Source organism: Sciurus carolinensis, chromosome 8 (assembly GCF_902686445.1).
Source record: "Sciurus carolinensis chromosome 8, mSciCar1.2, whole genome shotgun sequence".
Taxonomy (NCBI): Eukaryota; Metazoa; Chordata; class Mammalia; order Rodentia; family Sciuridae; genus Sciurus; species Sciurus carolinensis.
In genome coordinates this window covers 22939691-22966871 of record NC_062220.1, presented here as the reverse complement: position 1 = coordinate 22966871, position 27181 = coordinate 22939691, and the positions used below count along the sequence as shown (strand labels likewise).

At 34.3% G+C, this 27181-nt stretch overlaps 1 protein-coding gene across 3 annotated transcripts in view; it reads left to right on the top strand.

The window, feature by feature from the left end:
• Positions 1-27181, top strand: part of Mkln1 (muskelin 1) — a 319704-nt gene that overhangs the window by 271619 nt on the left and 20904 nt on the right. For all 3 annotated transcript variants that reach the window (XM_047562794.1, XM_047562793.1, XM_047562795.1), the window contains 3 exons: positions 16546-16693; positions 19654-19768; positions 21524-21663. In XM_047562794.1, the coding sequence (XP_047418750.1) occupies positions 16546-16693; positions 19654-19768; positions 21524-21663 (403 nt within the window). The remainder of the gene's footprint in view (positions 1-16545; positions 16694-19653; positions 19769-21523; positions 21664-27181) is intronic.

Genomic DNA, 27181 nt, shown 5'->3' with positions numbered 1-27181 from the left:
CCTGTTAGTTGAGTCACTTTAGGCAAATTACCTAAGGTCTCAGCCTTTGTTTCTGCATTTGTAAATTACCAGAATTATATTTTAAGGAAAATAATGTGCCTGCTCATGGCTTCTCTATGAGTGGGGATGGATTAACCCTTGAGTTTGGGCTGCACATTATTGTTGCATGCCTCAGTTTTCTCAAGAGGATATCAGTACTACTCTCAGGTAATACTGATCTATCCAGTAACTATCAAGTCATGTCAGTTTTGCTTCACTAGTTTGAACATCTTTGCCTATTTGGTCTGACTCTAGTCATTCTCTCCTTGTATACTCCATATCTTCCCCAACCTATTCTCCATACTGTAAGCAGATTATATCTTTTCTGTATTACCCATTAAGAACAGAACCTATGTCTTCACATTTATTTAACAGATATTTTTAGCTAACTGCTAGATGCCAGACAATAAACTAATCAGCACTAGGAATGCAGCTTGGTAAAGGGACTCTGTTTTCAAGGAGTTTGTGGTTATGTATGGGGAGGTAAAGGAAGTAAATTGACCTTATCTTTTGATGAGTGGTAATTAAGATAAGAAAATATCTTTTAAAAAATACACACCTAGTGATTTTTCTTTCTTGCTTCAAATTGTTTAATCGTCTGTGCTTGCCTTTAGAATTAAGTTTAAACTCAACCTGACTCAGTCATGATAGGCCCCGACTTAGTTCTCCAACCCCATTCTTGGTTTCTCCATCTTCTCTTCTACCAACTCTTTTCTTCATGGTCACTGAATATTAAATCTTTATAGATGGGACACTTTTTCTTGCTTTTGGACTTTCCCCCATTCAGTTCCTTCACATCTTTCCCTCCCACCTTTAGAACCTAGCTAACTCATGCTCTCTTCTCTTAGTTTGTAGATAGCTCTCTTCTTAAATTCAGGTTAGAAATTCAAGTATATGACTCTAGCCATAATGGTTAACACAATCATTAGTATCATCTGGCATTATAATCTTGACTCTGTTTTTAAAAGCTGTGACAAACTCTGGGTAAATATACATACTTTATTCAGGATTTCCTAGAGAGGATTCATTCTTTTCAATACTCTAAGTCTCCCAAAAAGCATACTGAATTCAGTTAGACTACTCAGAAAACCTCATATCAAAACTATGTGCATTGTTCTTCCATAGAATTATTTTTACTTCACTTTAAAAAAGTATGTTTACATTTTATTTGATCCTAATAGATTACAACTTACTTTGTAAGGCATTGGAAGTTCTTTTAAGTATAAAGCAGTATTGGCACACAACTGTAATATCAGCAACTCAGGAAGCTGAGTCAGGAGGATCATGAGTTCAAAGCCAGCCTCAGTAATAGCCAGGCGCTAAGAAATTCATTGAGACCCTGTCTCTAAATAAAATACAAAATAGGGCTGGGGATATGGCTCAGTGGTTGAGTGCCCCTGAGTTTAATCCCTAGTACCATTAAAAGAAAAAAAGGAGGGCCCTCTGAGGATTTTCATTTAAACAGGGACTCAGCCACCCCACCCAGTCACATACAAAAAAAAAAAAGAATGAAGCAGTATACTATTTAAATTCCTACGTTATTAAATATTCTTAGAAAATACCAGTTTTATTCATTATGTAGATGCTCTGTAGTTTATTTAATCATTCTATTGTTTATTAACTGTTCTTCTAAATCTTTTTTACTATATTTAATTACCATAATTTGAGATGGACTTAACATTTAATTACTGTGCTTATGACTCACTAATGTGGATTATTTGATTAAAACTGTTTACAATGTGTGTTGCAAATTCTATTGTTAGATATCATAGGAGAAATTTCTTTGAACTATTGAGATCACCAATTAGAGATATCTCTAATTGTTGCTTTTAATCATTTTGTATAGTCAAATACTGTAAAATCTTAAATCATTGCTCTTTATAATTATTTAAATGTATTATCAGATTTAGTATCTTACCATATGAAAAAACTTCAACTCCAATTTTTTAAGAGTATAACAATTTTCTGCTTCCCTCAGAAGGAAATTATAATTTAAATCAGTGGACTTAGCAACTATTTAGAAATAAGAGATTTATTAGCATTCCATCTAACGCATACATAATTACATCAGAATTCAGCATATCTAATTTGGGTTTATCTCTAAGTTTTGGCAATATGACTGTGAACACAAAGGGTTTAGCAGGCTCCCTGTATGTAAGCTCTGTATTTAACAATAATTATGTTTAGAAGATGATCTGTCACAACACCAGAGTTTTATGATTTGCTATAGAAACTGTTTCATAGTAGAAGTACTTTCTCTTACCTGTATTCATTCAAGGTAAACAAATGTGGAGTTTTCACCATTTGCCAGATGCTAATGGAATTGAGAGGGAAAAGCTTTACAGCTTATCACTCCACTGAGACTCTCAGGAGTCAGGTTGGTGAGGGAAAAAAAAAAAAAAAAGATTTATTCAAAGCGAACTTAGAGGAAAATAGAGATCCTTTTCTTTCTTAAATAACCATTTTTGTTAACTCAGGGATACAGAAAGCCTTCTTAAGAGAAGAGAAACCTGACTTGGTTGTGTCTGCCTGTAATCCCAGCTACTTGGAGGTTGAGGCAGGATGATTGCAAATCTGAGGTCAGTCTCTGCAATGTAGTGAGACACCCTGTGTCAAATAAAAAATAAAAAGGGATGGAGTTTTAGTTTAGTGGTGCAATGCCCCTAGGTTCAATCCTTAATACTGGGGGGAACAAAACAACAGTGGAATGAAGGTAGTAACTATATGTAGATTTAACTAGACTGTGTTAATCCTGGAACATGTCAAACTTAAATTCCATGACATCTGTTCTCAGCCATGAGGAAGTAAGAGCAGTTTTCAGGAAGTTAGGATGCAGAAAAGTAGTTTTCAGGAAGTTGTTTATAAATTCAGGGGATCCTGTTTCACTAAGTCAAGCACTCTTGCAACCTGATCCCTGTTCTGTAATAGTTACATGTTTCCTTATTCTTTAAATATCTTGAATTCTGTTAATTCTTTTTCTGTACTTGCCATTGTTTATTCCATTTTGTTCTAATCATTGTAGCAGATTGGTATATTTGAAGGAATGGAGAATTGAGAATCAAATGATTTGGCCTCCGTTCATCTGGGTCTGCTGGTTATCCCTTTGCGACTTTGGCAAATTTATGTAATTTCTCTGAACCTGATTATTCATCTGAAGATGAGGGGATTGGACCAGTTGATCTTAAGACTTCATCTAGCTCCATCTAGTACTTTGACAAAATTTCATCCCCTTCTTCTGTTGGGCTGTAAAACTCATATGAGGGCTATGTGAATTACATCTGCAAGGTCTGATATATCTATAAATATATTTTCATGAAAATCTTAAAGGCAACATCTTTTTTTAATTTTGGCCCTGGGAATGTACTTACTGACATTTTTAAAAACCATCATAATGGGTCCTTATGTTTTTTGACCCTTTTAGACTTTTAGCAATTAACTAAGACTAAGTTATAAGTATAGAGAAGACTTTGAAGCTAATGATTTGCTACAATTAATATATAGCTGCACTAGGAATGATAGTGTTTATTTTCGATGTAACCTTGCTTCTTTGTTCTCTTCAGTATCTTTCATATTTGGTATGTTATCTTTGATTAAAAACAAATTCTCTCAAGATTATTAGTAATAGTAACTTTCCCTAATTTTTCTCTTCTGTCCTTTTAGTATAGAAGCTTTGCTAGTGGCAAACTTATGAAAGTATTTCTTATTGTTAATATATAATTTTAAATTATTTGATAGTAAATGTGAATGAATTAGTTCATCTATAAAAACAAACATTCAAGAACACTAAAAACAGCTTTGAAAATGAAAAATGATGAGGTAATACTAGCATTACCAGATATTTATAAAGCTGCATTATGGAACAACATAAAAATATTCCCAATATGTATGAGAATTTAGTATATGGTAAAGTTGTCATTTCCCATCAGAGAGGGAAAGTATATTATATAGTAAATGATATAAACCTTAAGAGCTGGCATTTTAAAAAAGGAAAATTTGGATCCCTGTTTGTATATCAAAGAAAATTCCAAGTATACTTGAATAAAATTATAATACAAATTTTTAAAATAATCTAGGATTGGGAATAAATATTTTCAAACATGCCATAAAACCCAGAAATCATAAAGAGATTATTTGATATTTAGCAAATCAATAAGATTATATATAAATACTTAAATATCAAATAGTAAATGACCAACTAGCTAAGATAAAGCTTAGTTAGTGTCTTACTGTAAACAACAACTCTTAGAAATGAGTCAAAAAGGGATAATCATCTAGTAGGACAAATGGCTTGAATAAACATTTCCAAAAAAAAAAATTCAGTTAACAAGGAAATTTACTTCAGTAAAGATGCTCCACTGCATTCATAATTTAAAATAAAAATTAAAAGATCACTCATGAACGTTGGTATGGTTATGAGAAAGCAGATATTCTCTTACACTCTGGATGAGTGCAGTCTTTTTTTGAGAATACTTTTTGTCTATTAAAATATAAAAGATAGGGCTGGGGAGATAGCTCAGTCAGTAGAGTGCTTGCCTTCCAAGCATCAAGGCCCTGAGTTCATATCCCCAGCACCCAAAAAAAAAAACATTTATATATATATATATATATATATATATGATATATACTCTTTAAAAAGAGCACTTTTTCCCCAGGAATTCATCTTATGTACTTCACAGCTACATTTAAAAAGTAAATAAATAAAGATGTACAGACATTTATTGCAGTACCGTTTGCAAGAGGAAAAAGTCTGGAGACAACTTTTTATTGTCCATCAGTTAGATAAATTGTGGTTGACCCATTCATGAGATTAATTCTTTGTAGCTTAATACAAATGAGGTAGATCAGTAAATACAATATTGTTGAATGTCAAAAGCTAGTTACAGTTTTATAAAAAAAATAAATGATGAGTGGTAGAAACCTGGGTTTAAGTAAAATAAAACAAGTTTTAAACTAGAATTGTTGCTAGAGCTTAATAAGGTCGTAGCAAACATTTAAAATATCCCAAATTTAGAAGATAAGAATGTGGCAGCATTGTTATTTGCCTACCCATTGGTCCTTTCTTATTAAACAAACCATAATTTTGTTTAAAGGCAGATTGCCCAGTCCCAGAGGAGGAATCATGATTAGTTTAAACCAGTCATTATTACCCTTTTGCAGATTCTTTCTTTTTTTTTTTAATTTCCCTTGTTTATTTTTATTTATTTATTTTTTAAAATTTATTTTTATTGTAAACAAAATGGGATACATGCTGTTTCTCTATTTGTACATGTAGTAAAGGCATACCATTTGTGTAATCATATATTTACATAGGGTAATGTTGTTTATTCATTCTGTTATTTTTCCCTCCCCCCACCCCTCACATCCCTCTTTTCCCTCTGTACAGTCCCTCCTTCCTCCATTCTTGCTCCCTCCCACTCCCATTATGTGTCATCATCTACTTATCAGTGAGATCATTCTTCCTTTGGTTTTTTGAGATTGGCTTATCTCACTTAGCATGATATTCTCCAGTTTCATCCATTTGCCTGCAAATGCCATAATTTTATTCTTCTTTATGGCTGAGTAATATTCCATTGTACATGTATACCACAGTTTCTTTATCCCTTCATCAATTGAAGGACATCTAGGTTGGTTCCACAATCTGGCTATTGTGAATTGAGTAGCTATGAACATTGATGTGGCTGCAGCTCTGTAGTATGCTGATTTTAAGTCTTTTGGGTATAGTCCGAGGAGTGGGATAGCTGGGTCAAAAGGTGGGTCCATTCCAAACTTTCTAAGGAATCTCCACACTGCTTTCCAGAGTGGCTGCACTAATTTGCAACCCCATCAGCAATGTATAATGTACCTTTTTCCCCACATCCTTGCCAACACCTATTGTTGCTTGTATTCTTGAAAATCGGCATTCTAATTTGGGTGAGATGATATCTTAGGGTAGTTTTGATTTGCATTTCTCTTATTACTCAAGATGGTGAACATTTTTTTAAATATCTGTTGATTGCTTATAGATCTTCTTCTGTGAAGTGTCTGTTCATTTCCTTAGCCCATTTGTTGATTGGATTATTTGTATTCTTGGTGTAGAGTTTTTTGAGTTCTTTATATAATCTGGAAATCAGTGCTCTATCTGAAGTATGAGTGGCAAAGATAGTCTCCCACTCTGTAGGCTCTCTCTTCACATTGCTGATAGTTTCCTTCGCTGAGAGAAAGCTTTTTAATTTGAATCTATCCCAGTTATTGATTCTTGCTTTTATTTCTTGTGCTATGGAAGTCCTGTTAAGAAAGTCTATGGCCATACTACCAAAAGTGCTATACAGATTCAATGCAATTCCAATTAAAATCCCAATTGATGTACCTCACAGAAGTAGAGCAAGAAAACATGAAATTCATCTGGAAGAATAAGAAACCCAGAATAGCTAAAGCAATCCTTAGCAGGAACAGTGAAGGTGGGGATATCGCAATACCAGACCTTCAACTATACTACAAAGCAATAGTAACAAAAACAGCATGGTATTGGCACCAAAATAGACAGGTAGATCTATGGTACAGAATAGAGGACATGGACACAAACCCAAATAAATACAATTTTCTCTTACTAGACAAAGGGGCCAAAAATATGCAATGGAGAAAAGATAGCCTCTTCAACAAATGGTGCTGGGAAAACTGGAAATCCACATGCAGCAGAATGAAACTAAACCCCTATCTCTCACCCTGCACAAAACTCAACTCAAAATGGATCAAGGACCTCGGAATCAGACCAGAGACCCTTCATCTTATAGAAGAAAATATAGGTCTAAATCTTCAACATGTCAGCCCAGGATCAGTCTTCCCTTTTCTATTAATGAGAAGGTTCTGTGGTTTCAAGTCTTGATGCGACACCATTCTTCTGTGGCAATAAGTTAATCCATGTAGAATTTGGTATAGAAACATCAGATACTCAAGGACCAGAGTCAAAGATTTATCTGTGTAAATGATATCTTGTAAGGTTACTATGTTTGCATGTTTTAAATCCTTTAAGAGTAAAACTTCTCTTTTAGCTGTACTGGGTGTGCCTTCTTTGTGTTCCAAACAGAATTTCCACCAAAATTTCTGTCAGTTTACTTTTTCCCTTATAAAGTATTGCATATGTACCCTTTCCAAGTTTTTCTAGTTTGATGTAGGTTTCTGATTTCCCAAGCCCCATTTCTGACTCCATTGAGATCCATCTATGTTTATGATTTCTGAGACAAACACCTGTTGGTGACTGGACTTCATCAGATGACTTCCAGAAGATTGGTCAATCTCAACATCAATCCCATTTTTAGATATTTGTGATCAGTATCTCCTTGGGGATGGCCAGATCCGCAGTCAAAGAGGTCGCAGCGCCACCCTCCGACTCCATGTCCTGGTTGAACAGAGCCTGGTCCTGCTCCGCGCCGCTGCCACCGCTCAGTGCCACATCTTATAAACCCAGATTATTTGTTTACATCTTTCCCATGTGACCTAGTTATGGCCAGTGAGACATAGAAAACTCAGCTGGAGGAGCTGGGGAGATAGCTCAGTCGGTAGAGTGCTTGCCTTGTAAGCACAAGGCCCTGGGTTTGATCCCCAGCACCCAAAAAAAAAAAAGAAAAGAAAAAGAAAAAGAAAACTCAGCTGGAGGATTTTGGAGAGAAAAAGTCCTTTCTAATGAAAATGGAGCTAGAAGAGCCCTTTCCATCCCTGCCTTAGGTGTTTTATATAAGGATATGATGTTTAGCGCTGATACTGGCAACTTTCAGAAATGAGGGGAGGAGAAATCCTAGATAGTTGCAGAGATGTTAACCTAGTACCATGATTTAGTTGAACTGTTGAGACAGTCCTAAAACTGTGTTTGCAAAATTTTGTTACATGAACTAATTAATCCACTGTTAGCTTTCCTGTGACTTTTATGTGAAGATAACCTAATAAATAGAGAATATATGGAGAATTGTTTTTTTTTTTAATTTCTTATTTTTGTGATAGTTCCGAAGCTTGTTCTTTTCCTGTGTTGTAGCTAAAGTAATTAATAATAAATGTGCGCTTTTAACCATGAAGCAAATATAGGGGTGAGTAGTTCATGAATTAATGCAATAATGTGCCTTCCTCTGGAATCGAAAAGACTTCAAAAATACTACTATATTTATCCCCCCCCTAAGATTTCCTGATAAGTTGAAAATTCTGGCAACCACCCTCATTGACTTATTGGGTAAACCAAGGAATGAGAAAATAAAAATATGATTCAGACTGTCAGATAAAATATTTTTTATTTCCCCTTTTAGTTGTCCTATTTTAAGTTTTGAAGGTACTGAAGAAGAAATAGGGAAGTTGAAGGATTATCATTGTAATCTCTCAGACAATTTCTAAAAATAACAGATTGGCAGTGATAATTTGTTGTGTAATTCTCATCTTGTTTTTTCAGATAAGTGTCCTTTCAAAATGTGTTCATGATTAACATATGATCTCATTTACTCATCTTCTTGATTAATTTTTCTTTGAGTCAGTTTATAAAGACTCTTAAAAGATTCTTGGCATTGAGTGAAACTTTTGGCATTTGAGTCCAGAAGCCTTTAGGGTCATGTATGTTGTAAATTTGTCCTTTTCTTCTCTTCTCCCCCACCCATTAGAAACTACTAAATAGAAGGTTGTATTAGTTGTGACATGTTAAAATGACAGCTTATTTCTTTGTTTTGGCCTTTAGGTCTTTTTGGTTGTTGATAATGCCATTTTTATTGAACCAATTATTATAATTATGTATGTAACATAATATACATAATTAGTTAAAATTCATACAATGTGGAATGCTATAAAATACTTCTGTCAACGTGAACTAACACAGACTGTTAATTCCGTTACCCAAAATCAAAACTGCAGAAATAAAAATGAGAGGCAGCTAGATTTCAGAAACTCATTTTAAAGGAGTCTGAAAGCCATTTCTCCCTCAACTTACATTGAGTTTATTCTCGTCCCTTCACTATAGAAACAAGTAGCAGTAGCCTGTCCCACTAGTGTCAAAATACAAAGAGCAGTACGTTATGGCCTCACAGAAACTCTGTTGGAGTTCAGAATTGATACAGACATGAACTGATATCTGCTCTCAGTAGTTTATTTTTTCCTGTCTTCCTCTTTCAAGTCCAGGAGACTGCTGTTTGCTTCCCCCAAAGATTTCAAAAGTATGAAACCCTTACATGGGGACATGATTGTATGCAGAAGTGATTAACTGGTTCTTTGTGCCTGGGCTTTATACCCTGTGGCTTTTCCCTTCCATTTCCCTTAAACTCACTGGTACTGATGCCAGTTCAAGCCTAGCCTTAGAGTCCTCACAGGTGTATCTTATCAGAAGGAAGAGCTGATGTCCTCAAAAATATTACCTCACAGACCAACATAACTAGATAAGTATCTCAAAATAAATAAGTTTATAATATATGTGATATAAAGCAGAGTTATTAGAGTTAGATGAACCAAGAATTTTAAATAAAGGTAATTGCCTTTCAGCCAGAATCTCCATCTTCCAGTAGTTTGCTGAAATGAGGAGCATGAAGGACAGGTTCCTGACACATGTTCTCTAGGCATTATAGAAAACATGGAGTTGTTCCTTTGGTCACATACTTGTGAATCTGTATGATAACTGATACTGTAGACCTCAAGGGAATTGGTACTATTCAAAAAGGAATGGGTACATGGTACCAAATGTTATCATGGCAAAACTGAGTTTACAGCATTATTCAACATTCTGTTGGCAGCACTGGGTGCTGTGGCCCACACCTGTGATCCCAGTGACTTGGGAGACTGAGGCAGAAAGATCACAAATTTGAGGCCAACCTGGGTAACTTAGGGAGACCTTGTCTCAAAAATAAAAAGGGCTAGGGGTGTAGCTCAATGGTAAAGTACCCCCAGGTTCAATCCCCAGTACCAAAACAAACCAAAATACCCAAACCCATTCTTTTGGCATTGTTATAAGCAAATTGGGACAAGAATTTTGCCAAGAGAATTAATTTGTGTTGTAAGCATATCAAGCACTCTAAAGAGCCAGGACATCATCCTGAAATACATGAAGGAAAATGATCAGAAGCACCAACCTGCTTTCTCAGAGAAGCAAACTTTGTGAGGACTGATGGAAAGGAGCCTGAGCTGCTAGAATCACTTCCCTATGAATTCATAGCATGATTAAAACAAAAACAAAAACAAAAAAACAAAAAAAAACCCTCTGAACTGTAAAAAACAAAACAAAATATGTTCAGTATACTTAAAGCTATCAGGGAACATATGCTACAATCATAATATGAAATAAGATTTTAAAATTCATAAGACAACCATATCGATATAGAAATGAAAATAATTGAAATAAAGAATACATATAAGCAGGGTGAGTGAATTAATCACTTGAAAAATTAGAATGAACACTCTTCCAAAAAGAAGTAGGGAAAAAATAAAGAGAAGATACGAAAAAATGACCAGGTGTAGTGGCGCACACCTGTAATCCCTGCTACTCAGGAGACTGAGTCAGGAGGATCGCAAGTTTGAGGCCAGCCTAGACAACTCACTGAGGCCCTGTCTCAAGATAAAATGGTCTGGGATGTAGCTCAGTAATACAGTACTTATTGGAGGCCATGGGTTTGATCCCCAGCACTGCCACCAGAAGAAAGAAAGAAAGATATGGAGAATAGTTGTACACATGCCAACATCTTAAAAGGATTTTGAGTTGGAGAGAAAAATAAAAATTTTAAGAAGACAAAATAAATAAAAAACAAATGAAAAAAGGAGGTAAATTTTCCAGAATTCAAAAAAGATGAAGGCTTCAGGTTGTGAAAGAGTTCATAGTATACCAGATAAGACAATTAAGGAAAAATGCATACTTAGGCATTTTAAGGCAAAATTAAGAATATCAAAGAAAAAACCCCAAAAGATTTCTGAGAGAAAGGACATGGGTATATGGGACAAGAAGGTAGATATATATCAGATAGTTTAACAGCAGTACTAAATGGAAGAACACAGTAAAATTAAAAACTACCCAAGAAAAACAACAAACCAAGAAATTTAAATCCAAACTTTCAGATATGAGAGCGAATTAAAATATTCTCAGGTATATTTGCCTCAGAAAGTGTGCCATATAAATGACTCACATTGGAAACTCATTTGGAAGCAGGACTCCATGAAAAATAAATAGGAATGTTAGAAGTCTGTGATAAATGCTGATCAAAATTTATTGTTGCCTGAAGAAAAACACTAGGACCAAAATTCAAAGTCATGAAACCATAATGGCAAAGAGTTGCCTCATACTCCACTTGTTTTTTGTATTTGGTGAAATTTTTCCATGTTTTATCTCTGGTGCATTGGCCTTTTTCTTGACAGGTTTCTTTTGTCAGTATGAGCTCAACTGCTATATTTTAAGATTGTTGAAAATTTCTTACCTCCTGATGATATACTGTCTTCTTTTCTGGCGCTGTTTTTTCCTTTTGGGCGTAAATGTCTTCTGCTCATTCACTGGGGTGCAGGAAAGAAGGGAAGTACTGTTCATGTTGAGTTTGTTTTCTGAAACTAGAAGGTCCAGCCTTTAAATTTTATAAACAGCTTCTATTAGTAAAAATTCAAGAGCCTAAAATGCCTGCTAGTGCTAGACATAATTCTTATATATGTATGAAATGTTTTATAAATATAGTTTTTTAAAAAATATTTTTAGGTATAGATGGACACAATACCTTTCATTTTATTTATTTATATGTGGTGCTGAAGATTGAACACAGTGCCTCACACATGCCAGGCAAGTTCTCTACCACTGAGCTACAGCTCCAGCCCAAAACTATACTTTTATATGTGGGTTTTGTTTTACATTTTTGTTTTCTTTAACGAGAATTCATAAAATATCCATTTAAAAGTGAAGAATGGATTTTTTCCTTCTGTTTACAAAGGAAGGTAACAATTTATTGTAAAACAGAAATGGACATATAATAGTTTCTTAGAAACCTAGATTGCTTTTGAAAGTAGATAAGGAAACTTCACTTTGTGTTTACTGAAATGTCTTTTGAATCATTACTGCAGAATGGGTGGAAGTAAGAATTAAAATTAAGTGCAGTTTGTAATTTAGGCAAAAGGCCATGAATATAGTTATATTCATTATTAAATTTGAACTCTCCCCCACCCCCATTTTTAGGAACTTTTTAGGTGTAAATTTTCATTATTTTTAAAGAAAAAAATTAGAATTCTTTAAGCTATAAAACATATTGCCTAGTTTTAGTTTTGTTAACTCTAATGCCAGCAAAATTACTTTGAAACATTTTTTTAGTGACAGTAAAACTGTCTTAAGCCCATCTAAATAGCAATATTTCAGATATTAATGAAAAATATTCTTCATGAAAAATTTGAGAGGATGTGTGAGAATTTTTCACTCACTTATTACCCAGATAGATTTTTTTGTCTTTATTTTGGTTTGGACTTTCTTTTTTTTTCTTAAAATTATAAAAGCATTCTACATTGGAAAAAAATAGTACTTATATAATAGAAACTGAAAGTACCTTAAGACCACTCCTTCCCAGATAACGATTATTTATAACTTAGTGTATGTTCTTTTTAATTTTTTTTTCTATTCACATGCAAACATTTTATATGTAAACATTTTCTTATATTTGGGGGATTGCAATTTTGCCTTTGAGTAGTCTTAGAGAAATTTTATTGATAGATTTATTTATTGATTGATTGATTGCAGTGCTGGGGTCGAACCCAGGGCCTTCTGCATGCTAGGCAAGCATTCTACCACTAAGCCATAACCCTTGCCCAAGAAAAATGCTTTGATACCTATAAAATATTTGGTAAAAAATGTTTACTCTTGTTTTTCACAAATTTGTGCTCCAATCTTGGTCTCTTAATCCCAGTCCACAGACTTTTTGTACTTAATATATAACATCTGTTCTTCTTATACTGAGTGATTTCCATTTGGTGGGAATTGTTTACTGCTACTTCCTTACGTCTTGATTCAAGTCTACTCCTTTGCAATTGCAATTGCCTAAATACTATGGCCTTACCTATCCATGGCTACTATTGCTAGGAGCTTTTATCCTAATACTCGTCTGAGTCTTATCACAATAGAAAATGTCACCTTCAAAAGTCCCAATAAACTACCTAGATTAACTTTGAATTTTAGATAAGAAAATAGACACTAAAATTTTCTAGCATGAAATTACGTAGTTAATTGGGAAGTGTGGACTAAACCAAGATTTCCTGCTTTCATTCCCTTTTGTTTCTTATACTAATTGGTATTTAAGTTCTTCAAAAACCCATTGAGCACACAGATCTGATTGTGTCAGGAGCAAAGGTAACTTGGAAATGACTTATAAATAGTATAATGTTGCAAACATTTTAAGAACTCTGATGTTGTACTGTCAAAAATAACATTTTCAAGAAAATTAACCATTTCTTCCACACCCTGAGGAATTGAATTAGTATTTGGAAAGATTAAAAATTTACTGGTTTGAAATCATTTTGAGACAGTGAAGCCAATATGAATGCAGTGATTTATTATAGACTATATTTTGACATTATTAACTTTGAAGAACATCTTTGTTTTAGTGCCTAGTGTATTAATTAGCTGTGTCTTACGTGTTCCTGTGTCACTCTAACTCTAGCTAGCACAAAATTAGTAATAGAACACAAGCAACAAAAAATGGATAAACTGGTCTTCATCAGAATTTAACATCTTTGGGCTTCAAAGAATACCATCAAGTCAGTCAGGCACCAAAGTGCACACCTGTCATCCGAATGACTAGGGAGGCTAAGGCAGGAGAATCTCAGGTTTCAGGCCAGCCTCAGCAATTTAGTGAGGCCCTAAGCAACTTTTTGAGAGCCTGTCTGAAAATAAAAAGTAAAAAGAGCTGGGGATGTGGTTCTGTGTCAGTATCCCTGGGTTCAATCCCAAGTACTATAAATGAAAGAGACAGATATACAAACAAGAAAATGCAAATACAACCCAAGGAATGGGAGAAAATTTTTTGCAAATCATATCCAGTGTTTATAAAGAACTTATGACTCAGTACTAAAAAAAAAAAAAAAAAATGACTAGGAAGTACAGATGAAAACTCTTGATAAAATGCTACTTCACACACACTAAGATAATTATACTATGAAAGACAGACAATAGCCAGGCACAGTGGTACACACCTGTAATCTGGTGGCTCAGGAGGCTGAGGCAAGAGGATCCCAAGTTCAAATTCAGTCTCAGCAACTAAGCAAAGTCCTCTCTCTAAATAAAAAAAAATATATATATATAAATTTAAAAAGGACTGGGGATGTGACTTGGTGGTTAAGCACCCCTAGGTTTAATTCCTGTTACCAAAAAATAATAAAAGTGTCAATAAGGATGTGGAAAAATTGGAGCCTTCATAAATTAGTTGTAGGTATGTAAAATGGTGTAGGCATGGGGAGATGGAAAATGGCTGTTAATTAGGTTGCAGGGTTTCTTTTTGCAGTCATAAAAATATTCTAAAATTTCAAATGATTTCACGTCATTTCACAGTAATGTGATAATTTGAAATATACCAAAGTGTCTATATTAAATGCATAAATTGTATGGTATGTAAATTATATCTTTTTTAAAGCCATAAAATACTTCAGTAGATAATAGCATTGAATAAATAACTTGTAGGCAAAATCAACAATATGTAGCATAAGAGTTGAATTGGATATAAAAGATGAAAGAAATGTATATTTTGCAGTATACTTTGAGGTAAAAACAGTTTTTAATAATACCTAATAGTATAGCTTTATAAACATGGTAGTCTTACCTTTGGGTATTATAAACCTACCTACTGCCTCTGTTTTTCAAAGCAGTCCTTGTCATTCTCTCTTCTGCCACTAAGTTTTTTCTCAGCAGAATTTGATATTATATAAAATGAAGTGTGTAAAATTTGATTTTATAATTTTCTGTGCTCTTACTTGCCCCTTTCATCCCAGTGTTTCTTTAATCTGTTCTCCTTGATGGCATCCTCCCCACTATACCATTTTACAGAATTTGGATTTTCTTTCTCCATTAATTTCCATTCCTCTCTAAAATTTCTGTTCCTTCAGTGGGTCTTTTGGTAGGGGTTCTAAGGTAAGCAGTTTGTTGCATAAGTACTTACTTAACCACTAAAACTGTGGTCTGAGAGTTGAGGTTGTTAAGATTAGATCAGTATAAATAAAAATAAATACAAATATATGTGCATACAAATTATGCATTATGTTTTATGTGTGCCTTTAATTTTGTAATATGTACCCTGTGGACTAAATTTGGACAGTCTTCAAAATGTCCCAAATTTATTGAATAGGAATGTAAAAGGACCCATGGGTTTAGAATAAACTAGGAAGAAATCAGTATTTGACTCTACAAAATTAGAGTAAGTATCAGCTCAGGCATGGTGGCACACACCTGTAATCCCAGCAACTTGGGAGGTTGAACCAGGAGGATTACAAGCTTGATGCCAGCCTCAGCAATTTAGCAAGATCCACATAACTTAGCCATACCCTTTCTCAAAGTAAAAAAAGGACTGGGGATGTTGCTCAATGATAAAGCACCCCTGGATTTAATCCCTGGTACCAGGAAAAAAAAAAAGAAAGAAAGAAAAGAAAAAGAATCAAGATCAATATAGCCAGCATCTCCTGCCTTCATATTCTAGATTGATTTAAGTATTTTTCTTCAATCTGATGTTTGTTTAGCTTTTTGAGAATTTGACAGTTGTTCATGGTTAAAAGAAATGTAGTATCAAAGAAGTGACATTATTTTATATCATGGCAATTATGTTGTGAAATTACTGAGACCATAAAATGTATAGACTATATATATAAATTACATTTCAACTAATGTTTCTAAGTAAAAGTAAGAAAAATTTGCATTTGCCACATCAGTGTTTTATAAATTACTTGATAATATAGAATGATCATAACTTATTTAATGGATTTCTTAGAAAAATAAAACTTTTTTAACTGGGGAGTTAAAGATACTCAGGAAAACAAATTGACATACCTTAGAATAAAAAATTCTAACTTTTTGTTGGAAATGATTGTCTGTCATGAACAGATACTTTGAATGATCCTGACTTTATTAAACAAAACTACATCTCGTTTTTGGTCTAAGTTTTTTTTCCCTAGGTCAAAATTTGAATTTTTTGTCTCTACTTTTAAATTAGAACTGATCCAGAGCATTATCTTTCCTATCTCAGATTAAAACGATTATATTGTATAACTCTCCCCTTCCTCTAACTCCATTCATTTATTCTTTCAAGAAATAGTTGAGTAACTATTACATGTCAGGCACTATCCTAGGCACTGGGAACAAAATAGTGAACAAAACAACCTCTGCCCTGTGGAGTTTACATCCAGAGCAGGGAAAAGGCAATAAGCCATCTCCTACTGTTTAATAAAACAGATTATGTCTTTCAATAGAAGATAAGTTCTATAGATACATAGAACAGGATAAAGATGTATAATATTTTAAATAGTACTAATCTGTGTGACATGAATGTTGTCATCTCTTTTTTTTTCAATTTATAGTTCCAATGACAGGATTTACACAGAGAGCAACTATTGATCCAGAACTGAATGAAATACATGTCTTATCTGGACTCAGCAAAGACAAGGAAAAAAGGGAAGAGAATGTCAGAAATTCATTCTGGATTTATGACATTGTGAGGAATAGTTGGTAAGCAACTCTTAACTCTGCTGCAATCCCAGTGGTATATTTATGTGAGGTTGTTTATTCAAAAGATGAGAGAAATGTATGTTAATTTGTGACATTGTTCATTTAATTGTCCTTTTTTTTTTTTTTTTTTTTTTTTTTTGCAGTAGTGGGGATCGAACTCAGGGCCTTGTGCTTGCGAGACAAGCACTCTTCCAGCTGAGCTATCTCCCCAGCCCTTAATTGTCCATATTTTTTAAAAGTCAATATTTTTTTAAGTCAGTATCATAGATAAAATCAGTGTCTTTGTATACATTGGTGTTGTGTGATTGGAATTCTGTGTTGTTCAATTAGTAGATAGCTCCTGGTCAGGGAGTCAGTAGAATTATATTTTAGTCCGCTACAAAATAGATATGTGAACTTGAGAACAATGCTTTTTTTTATAGATTTTTTTTTCATTTTTAAAAATTTGTTCTTATTAGTTATACCTATCAGTAGAATACACTTTGACACATCATACATAAATGGAGTATAATTTCTCATTTTTCTGGTTATAAATGATGTAGAATCACACCAGTCATGTAGTTATATATGTACATAGGGTAATAATATCTGGTTCATTCTACTACCCTTCTTCCCCTCATCTCCCCTCCCCTCCCTTCACTCCCCTCTACCTAATTCAAAGTAACTGTATTTTCCCTTACCACCCCCCTTATTGTGAATTAGCATCTGAATATCAGAGAACCATTTGACCTTTGGTTTTTTGGGATTGGCTTATTTCAGTTAGCATGATATTCTTCAGCTCCATCCATTTACTGGCAAATGCCATAATTTTGTTCTTCTTTAAGGCTGAGTAATATTCCATTTTGTATATATATATATACCACATTTTCTTTATCCATTCATCTGTGTAGGATACCTAGGTTTGTTCCATAGGTTAACTATTGTGAGTTGAGCTGCTATAAACATTGATGTGGCTTCATAACTGTAATACTCTGATTTTAAGTCCTTTGAGTATAAACCAAAGAGTGGGATAGCTGGGTCAAATGGTGGTTCCATTCCAAGTTTTATGAGGAATCTCCATACTGCTTTACATAATGGTTACACTGTTTTGTAGTTCCACCACCAATGTATGAGTGTACCTTTTTCCCCACATCCTCACCAACATATTGTTACCTATACTCTTGATAATTACCATTCTGACTAGAATGACCCAAAATCTTAGAGTACTTTTTTGGTTTGCATTTCTCTAATTGCTAGAGATGTTGAACATTTTTTCATATATCTGTTGATTGATTGCATTTCCTTTTCTGTGAAGTGTCTCTTCAGTTCCTTAGCCCATTTATTGTTTGGGTTATTTGGTTTTTTGGTATTAAGTTTTTTGAGTTCTTTACATATCCTGGAGATTAATGCTCTATCTGAGGTGCATCTGGTAAAGATTTTCTCCCATTCTGTAGACTCTCTCTTCACATTATTGATTGTTTCCTTTGCTGTGAAGAAGCTTTTTAGTTTGATACCATCCCATTTATTGATTCTTGATTTTACTTCTTGTGCTGTAGGAGTCTTGTTAAGGAAGTCAGATCCTAGGCCAACATAGTGAAGATTTGGGCCTACTTTTTCTTCTACTAGGACCAGGGTCTCTGTTCTAATGTCTAAGTCTTGATCTACTTTGAGTTTTGTACAGGGTGAAAGATAGGGGTTAAATTTCAGTTTGTTACATATTGATTTCCAATTTTCCCAGCACCATTTGTTGAATAAGCTATTTTTTCTCCAGTGAGTGTTTTTGGCACCTTTGTCTAGTATGAGATAACCACATTTATGTGGGTTTGTCTCTGTGTCTTCTATTCTGTGCCGTTGGTCTACATATCTGTTTTGGTGCCAGCACCATACTATTTTTGTTAATATGACTGTAATATCGTTTGATGCCTCCTGCTTTACTCTTCTTGCTCAGGATTGCTTTGACTATTTTGGGTCTCTTATTTTTCCAAATGAATTTCATGATTGCTTTTTATAGTTCTATGAAGAATATCATTGGGATTTTGATAGGAATTGCATTAAATCTGTACAGTGCTTTTGGTAATATAGCCATTAGACAATATTGATTCTGCCTATTCAGGCGCATGGGAGGTCTTTCTAACGTTGTCTTCATTTTCTTTCTTGCTTTAGGCTTTTATAGTTTTCCTTGTAGAGGTCTTTCACCTCTTTGGTTAGATTGATTCCCAAGTATTTTATTTCATTTTATTTTTTTGAGGAGGCTATTGCAAATGGGGTAGTTTTCCTAATTTTCTCTTTCAGTAGATTCATCAGTGAAAGAACATTGCTTTTTAAAATGTTCCCAGGCCTTAGTTTTTATAAAATGTAAAAGTTTTTCTAGAGTAGATTAAGGACACTATTACTTAGCATTTCCAGACCAGGACCCTAAGTATCTCACAAAACTGGTTCTGCACAATTTGTTTTGGGAAATATTGACCTAGATGATCCAGCTGTCACATTCTGTGGTGGCACTAGAAGTGAATATTCTACAGAACAGAAGCACTTCAAAGAACTTGATCCATTCAGTAATGGATAGTAGTACTCAGAAACTAAGGAATTTATTGTTTTCTTAGTTTATTTGCAAAGAATGTTTATTTATAATCAGAATGAAAGCAGTGTACTGGGAGTCTTTTTATTGTGAATAATAAACAGGATTGCATCCCTTTCAACCTTCAGTTCAAGCCTTCATATGTGCTGTTTGTGTTCCACAGCATGAGATGGATTGTTCTAAAGTGAGCTATTTGATGGCTAGTAAAAGAACCTCAGAACTCAGTTCTAACAAATTCATATTATTTTGTAAGAGTTACCAGAACTATAAGCTTTGATGTAAACAAATGTATAATTTGTTTTTGTTGGTAATTGGACACTGAAAATTAATTTGCTTGCTATATTTGTATTAATATTGCTGCTAATTTTCTTGAGTAGAATGCCTTAAAAACAATGTCTTGCAGGTCTTGTGTCTATAAGAATGATCAGGCTGCAAAGGATAATCCAAGTAAAAGTCTGCAGGAAGAAGAACCATGTCCAAGATTCGCCCACCAGCTTGTTTATGATGAGTTACACAAGGTATGCTCACTACATTGACCTGTAAACATTTCATGGCCTAATCTGAAAAAATCCCCAAATATATCTGGTTTTTTAAGTGGATTTGAATAAAAGTTGTGATGCATAGCAAATGGTAGCATGTGTATTAAGTATTCAGTATCACTTCTCCCTAAAATTCTGTAGGAGTACAATTATTTTTGCATAGGCTATAATTCTTGGCACTTCTCTTTTGAAAACAGTTATTGCCTGCTTTTGTACTTGGCTTGCATATATGTAGTCCTGGGTCTGATCCTTAGCTCCACCAAAAAAAAGTACAGTTTTGAATATTTGGGTAGCTTTATCAGTGATATGGAAAGGAGTAGAAATGTAACTTCCTGGTTTGATAGACTTTCCATTGTGTAAGAAGCCATTTTATCTTTATTTTTCCATGTGAATGACCTATTTTCCATCATCCTTTTGAAAATCATCTTGTACATAGTTTCTTTAACTATTTCTGCCTTTGAGCATGTAGTTTAGTGACTGGACACAGATTGTATGGAAATTTACTGACAGAGCCCTATTCTTTCTGTTTAAGCTATGAGTGATTAAAAGTCTGTGCTACAAACTTTGGAATCAGCCTAGGTGTCCATCAGTGGATGAATGGATGAAGAAAATGGAATTTTATTCAGCCATTAAGAGTAAAATTATGTCATTTGCAGGAAAATGGATGGACTAGAGAATATTATGTTAAGTGAAATAAACCAAATTCAGAAAGTCAAAAAAAAAAAAAAAAAAAAAAAGTCTGTGCTATGTAGTTTGAGACCCTTAGGTGAAAGATCCATGAGACTGAATAAAAAAAGCCTCTTAGAGTCTTCCAATTTCAGGGGTTAAGTGAATTTCATATATAGAACAGAAATAATATCTCTGTGGTATAAATACCATTGAATATAGTGTTTCAAAATTTTAGGAAATGCTTTAAAACTTTTGACAGAATAACATTAAAACTGTAATATAATAGTGAAATCATTATTGCTTTCCTTTTACTTTTCTTTTTTGGTATTAATTGAATAGTGGGATAATGTTTTTAAAGTTATTTTACAAATTATATGTGCCGTTTAGCATTTGGTATTTAGGTTGAAGAAAAATAGGATGATAAAATTTTTGTAAGGTTTTTAGTTTTGGTGATTCAATTCATTGTGTATGTCAGTTTTAAAAAATTATTATTTACTATTTTGATCAACACTTGATTAATTTGATAATGCCTATTATTTGCTGTCTTCCACAAATTTGTCTTGGATTAAATTCTTCCCCCACATTTTTCTTCTTTTTTCTTTCTTTCTTTTTTTTTAAAATTTTTTTCTATCATGTCTTTTGTTCCATGTCTTCTGCTGTCATTGTAATCATGGTAGTAGAACTTAAAGTAGCCATAGTGCTTTAAAGTAAATAGAAGAACTGGGGATATAGCTCAGTGGTAGAACATGCATGAGGCCTGAGTTCAATCCCTAGTTCTAAAAAAAAAGAAGAAGAGGGCTGGGGATAGAGCGCAGTTGGTAGAGTGCTTGCCTTGTAAGCACAAGGCCCTGGGTTCAATCCCCAGCACCACAAAAACAAAACAAAAGAAGAAGAAAGACTGAGCTACAGAAAAGCCTTTGGTAATAATGTAGTGATTTTTTAATTTTTAAAATTCACAGTATTATACACTGCTCCCAAAATGAAGACATTTTACTAGGATAGCTTCTTTAGTTTCTTGAAATATGTGCATTTTTAAAATATCTAGTTTGTTGTGTTTTACCATAGGTTCATTATTTATTTGGTGGAAATCCAGGAAAATCTTGCTCTCCAAAGATGAGACTTGATGACTTCTGGTCACTGAAGTTGTGTAGACCTTCAAAAGATTACTTATTGAGGCACTGCAAGTATCTCATAAGAAAACACAGGTATGAAAATAATTCACTGAGAACTTTTAACATTTTTGGTTGTTGGTAGCTAACTTTGGAGAGGTGACTTTGTCTTTGCAATTCTAACAAGAAAAGTGTGTAGCCAACTGTGATGGTATATACTATAATCCCAGTGACTTGGGAGGCTGAGGCTGAAGAATGGCAGGTTTGAGGCTACCTTGAACAACTTAGCGAGCCCCTGTTTCAAAATAAGAAATAAAGAGCGTTGGGAGTGTAGCTCAGTGGTAGAGTGCTCCTGGGTTCAATCCTCAGTATACCTCCCCTACCTAAAACAGAAAAAAAAGAAAGAAAAAGGCAATAGCATAAATATTGTGAAGATCATATTTTTTTTTATGTAAACAAATGGGATACATGTTGTTTCTCTGTACATGGAGTCAAGGCATATCATTTGTGTAATCATAAATTTACATAGGGTAATGTTGTTTGATTCATTCTGTTATTTTTTCCCCTTCCCCCCACCCCTCCCACCCCTCTTTTCCCTCTATACAGTCCTTCCTTCCTCTATTCTTACCACCCTCCTTAACCCTAACCCTAAACCTAATCCTAACCCTAATGCTAACACCTCCAACCCCCCATTATATATCCTCATCCGCTTATCAGTGAGATCATTCGTCCTTTAGTATTTTTGAGATTGGCTTATCTCACTTAGCATGATATTCTCCAATTTCATCCATTTGCCTGCAAATGCCATAATTTTAACATTCTTCATGGCAGAGTAATATTCCATTGTATATATATGCCACAGTTTTTTTATCCATTCATCAACTGCAGGACATCTAGGTTGGTTCCACAATCTGACTATGGTGAATTAAGCAGCAATGAACATTGATGTGGCTGTATCTCTGTAGTATGCTGATTTTAAGTCCTTTGGGTATAGACCAAGGAGTGGGACAGCTGGGTCAAATGGTGGTTCCATTCCAAGCTTTCTGACGAATCTCCATACTGCTTTCCAGAGTGGCTGCACTAATTTGCAACCCCACCAGCAATGTATGAGTGTACCTTTTCCCCCACATCCTCGCCAATACCTATTGTTGCTTGTGTTCTTGATAATCACCATTCTAATTGGGGTGAGATGGAATCTCAGGGTAGTTTTGATTTGCATTTCTCTTATTACTAGAGATGTTGAACATTTTTTCATGTATCTGTTAATTGCTTGTACATCTTCTTCTGTGAAGTGTCTATTCATTTCCTTAACCCATTTGTATTCTTGGTGTAGAGTTTTTTGAGTTCTTTATATGTTCTGGAAATTAGCACTCTATCTGAAGTATGATTGGCAAAGATATTCTCCCACTCTGTAGGCTCTCTCTTCACATTACTGATAGTTTCCTTTGCTGAGAGAAAGCTTTTTAGTTTGAATCTATCCCAGTTATTGATTCTTGCTTTTATTTCTTGTGCTATGGGAGTTCTGTTAAGGAAGTCTGATCCTAAGCCAACAAGTTGAAGATTTGGACCTAATTTTTCTTCTATAAGATGCAGGGTCTCTGGTCTGATTCTGAGGTCCTTGATCCATTTTGAGTTGAGTTTTGTGCAGGGTGAGAGATAGGGGTTTAATTTCATTCTGTTGCATATGGTTTTCCAGTTTTCCCAGCACCATTTGTTGAAGAGGCTATCTTTTCTCCATTGCATATTTTTGGCCCCTTTGTCTAGTAAGAGAAAATTGTATTTATTTGGGTTTGTGTCCATGTCCTCTATTCTGTACCATTGATCTACCTGTCTATTTTGGTACCAATACCATGCCGTTTTTGTTACTATTGCTTTGTAATAGAGTTGAAGATCTGGTATTGTGATACCCCCTGCTTCGCTCTTTCTACTGAGGATTGCTTTAGCTATTCTGGGTTTTTCATTCTTCCAGATGAATTTCATAATTGCTTGCTCTATTTCTGTAAGGTACATCATTGGGATTTTAATTGGAATTGCATTGAATCTGTATAGCACTTTAGGTAGTATGGCCATTTTGACAATATTAATTCTGTCTATCCAAGAACATGGGAGATCTTTCTATCTTCTAAGATTTTCTTTAATTTCTTTCTTTAGTGTTCTGTATTCTGTAGTTCTCATTGTAGAGGTCTTTCACCTCTTTTGTGAGATTGATTCCCAAGTATTTTGTTTTTTTCGATGTTATTGTGAATGGGGTAGTTTTCCTAATTTCTCTTTCTGAAGATTCATCACTTATGTGTAAAAATGCATTGGATTTATGAGCATTGATCTTGTAACCTGCTACTTTACTGAATTCACTTATGAGTTCTAAAAGTTTTCTGGTGAAATTTCCAGGTTCCTCTAAATATATAATCATGTCATCAGTGAACAGGGATAGTTTGAGTTCTTCTTTTCCAATTCGTATCCCTTTAATTTCTTTAGTTTGTCTAATTGCTCTGGCTAGAGTTTCAAGGACGATGTTGAATAGAAGTGGTGAAAGAGGGCATCCCTGCCTTGTTCCAGTTTTTAAGGAGAATGCTTTCAGTTTTTCACCATTTAGAATGATATTGGCCATGGACTTGGCGTACATGGCCTTTACAATGTTAAGGAATGTTCCCACTACCCCAATTTTTTCTAGTGTTTTAAGCATGAAGGGATGCTGTATTTTATCGAATGCTTTTTCTGCATCTATTGAAATAATCATGTGATTCTTAACTTTAAGTCTGTTGATATGGTGAATAACATTTATTGATTTCCGGATGTTGAACCAACCTTGCATCCCTGGGATAAAACCCACTTGATCGTGGTGCGCTATCTTTTTAATATATTTTTGGATGCGATTTGCTAAAATTTTGTTGAGAATTTTTGTGTCGATGTTCATTAAGGATATTGGTCTGAAATTTTCTTTCCTCGATGTGTCTCTGTCTGGTTTAGGTATCAGGGTGATACTGGCTTCATAGAATGAGTTTGGGACAGTTCCCTCCTCTTCTATTTCATGGAATACTGTGAGGAGTATTAGAATGAGCTCTTCTTTAAAGGTTTTGTAGAATCGGCTGAGAACCCATCTGGCCCCAGACTTTTCTTTGTTGGTAGACTTTTGATGACCTCTTCTATTTCATTGCTTGAAATTGATTTATTTAAGTTGTGTATGTCCTCCTCGTTCAGTTTAGGTAATTCATATGTCTCTAGAAACTTGTTGATGTCTTCGGGTTTTCTGTTTTGTTGGTGTATAGATTTTCAAAATAGCTCCTAATTATGTTTTGTATTTCACTCGTGCCTGTTGTGATATTTCCTTGTTCATTCCAAATTTTAGTAATCTGAGTTTTCTCCCTCTTTCTCTTTGTTAGTGTGGCTAAGGGCTTATCAATTTTGTTTATTTTTTCAAAGAACCAACTATTTATTTTGTTAATCTTTCCGATTGTTGGGCTGGGGAGATAGCTCAGTCGGTAGAGTGCTTGCCTTGCAAGCACAAGGCCCTGGGTTCGATCCCCAGCACCGCAAAAAAAAAAAAAAAAAAAATCTTTCCGATTGTTTCTTTTGTTTCAATTTCATTGATTTCAGCTCTGATTTTAACTATTTCTTGTCTTCTACTACTTGTGGTGTTGGTCTGCTCTTCTTTTTCTAGGGCTTTGAGCTGTAGTGTTAAGTCGTTTATTTGTTGATTTCTACTTCTTTTGTTGAATGTGCCCCATGAAATAAATCTTTCTCTAAGTACTGCTTTCATAGTGTCCCAGAGATTTTGATATGATGTGTCTTTGTTCTCGTTTACTTCTAAGAATTTTTTAATTTCCCTCCTGATGTCTTCTGTTATCCATTCATCATATAATAATGTATTATTTAATCTCCAGGTATTGGAGAAGTTTCTATTTTTTGTTCTGTCATTTATTTCTAATTTCAATTCTTTATGGTCTGATAGAGTACAAGGTAGTATCTCTATCTTCTTGTATTTGCTAACAGTAGCTTTGTGGCATAAAATATGGTCTATTTTAGAGAAGGATCCATGTGCTGCTGAAAAGAAAGTGTATTCGTTCTTTGTTGGATGGTATATTCTATATATGTCGGTTAAGTCTAAATTGTTGATTGTGTTATTGAGATCTGTGGTTTCTTTATTCAATTTTTGTTTGGAAAATCTATCCAGTGGTGAGAGAGGTGTATTAAAATCGCCTAGTATTATTGTGTTGTTGTCTATTTGATTACTGGAATTGAGAAGGATTTGTTTGACATACATGGATGAGCCAATGTTCGGGACATAGATATTTATGATTGTTACGTCTTGCTGATTTATGCTTCCCTTAAGCAGTATGTAATGTCCTTCTTTATCCCTTCTGACTAGTTTTGGCTTGAAGTTCACATTATCTGAAATGAGGATGGATACTCCAGCTTTTTTGCTGTGTCCATGTGAATGGTATGTTTTTTCCCATCCTTTCACCTTTAGTCTATGGGTATCTCTTTCTATGAGATGAGTCTCTTGCAGGCAGCATATTGTTGGATTTTTCTTTTTAATCCAATCTGCCATTCTATGTCTTTTTTGATTGATGAGTTCAGGCCATTAACATTCAGGGTTATTATTGTGATATGATTTGTATTCCCAGTCATTTGACTCATTTCTGTTTTTTGTTATGATTTGGTTTCTCCTTTATTCGGCTATTCTTCCCGTTGCTGATTTTCATCATTGTTTTTCATCTCTTCCTCATGGAATATTTTGCTGAGAATGTTCCATAATGCCGACTTTCTTTTTGTAAATTCCTTTAGCTTTTGTTTATCATGGAAGGATCTTATTTCTTTGTCAAATCTGAAAGTAAGTTTTGCTGGGTATAAGATTCTTGGTTGCACCATTTTCTTTCAGGGCTTGGTAAATGTTGTTCCAGGCCCTTCTAGCATTTAGGGTCTGGATTGAAAAATCTGCTGATATTCTTATTGGTTTCCCCCTGAATGTAATTTGATTCTTTTCTCTGGCGGCCTCTAAAATTCTGTCTTTATTTTGTATGTTAGGTATTTTCATAATAATGTGCCTTGGTGTGGGTCTGTTGTAATTTTGTATATTTGGAGTCATATAAGCCTCTTGTACTTGGTTTTCCGTTTCATTCTTCAGATTTGGGAAATTTTCTGATATTATTTCATTGAATAGATTGTTCATTCCTTTGGTTTGTTTCTCTAAGCCTTCCTCAATTCCAATAATTCTTAAATTTGGCCTTTTCATGATATCCCATAGTTCTTTTAGATTCTGTTCATGATTTCTTACCATCTTCTCTGTTTGGTCAACTTTGTTTTCAGGATTAAATATTTTGTCTTCAGTGTCTGAGGTTCTGTCTTCGAGGTGTTCTATCCTATTGGTTATGCTTTCTGTGGACTTTTTAACTTGGTTTATTGTTTCCTTCATTTTAAGGATTTCTGTTTGGTTTTTTTTTTCAGTATCTCTAACTCTTTATTGAAATGATCTCTTGCTTCCCGTATTTGCTCTTTTAACTGTTGATTGGTGCAATCATTTAATGCCTGCATTTGCTCTTTCATCTCCTCCTTCAATGCCTGCATTTGCTCTTTCATCTCCTCGTTTGCTTCTCTGATTGTTTTAATTATGTAC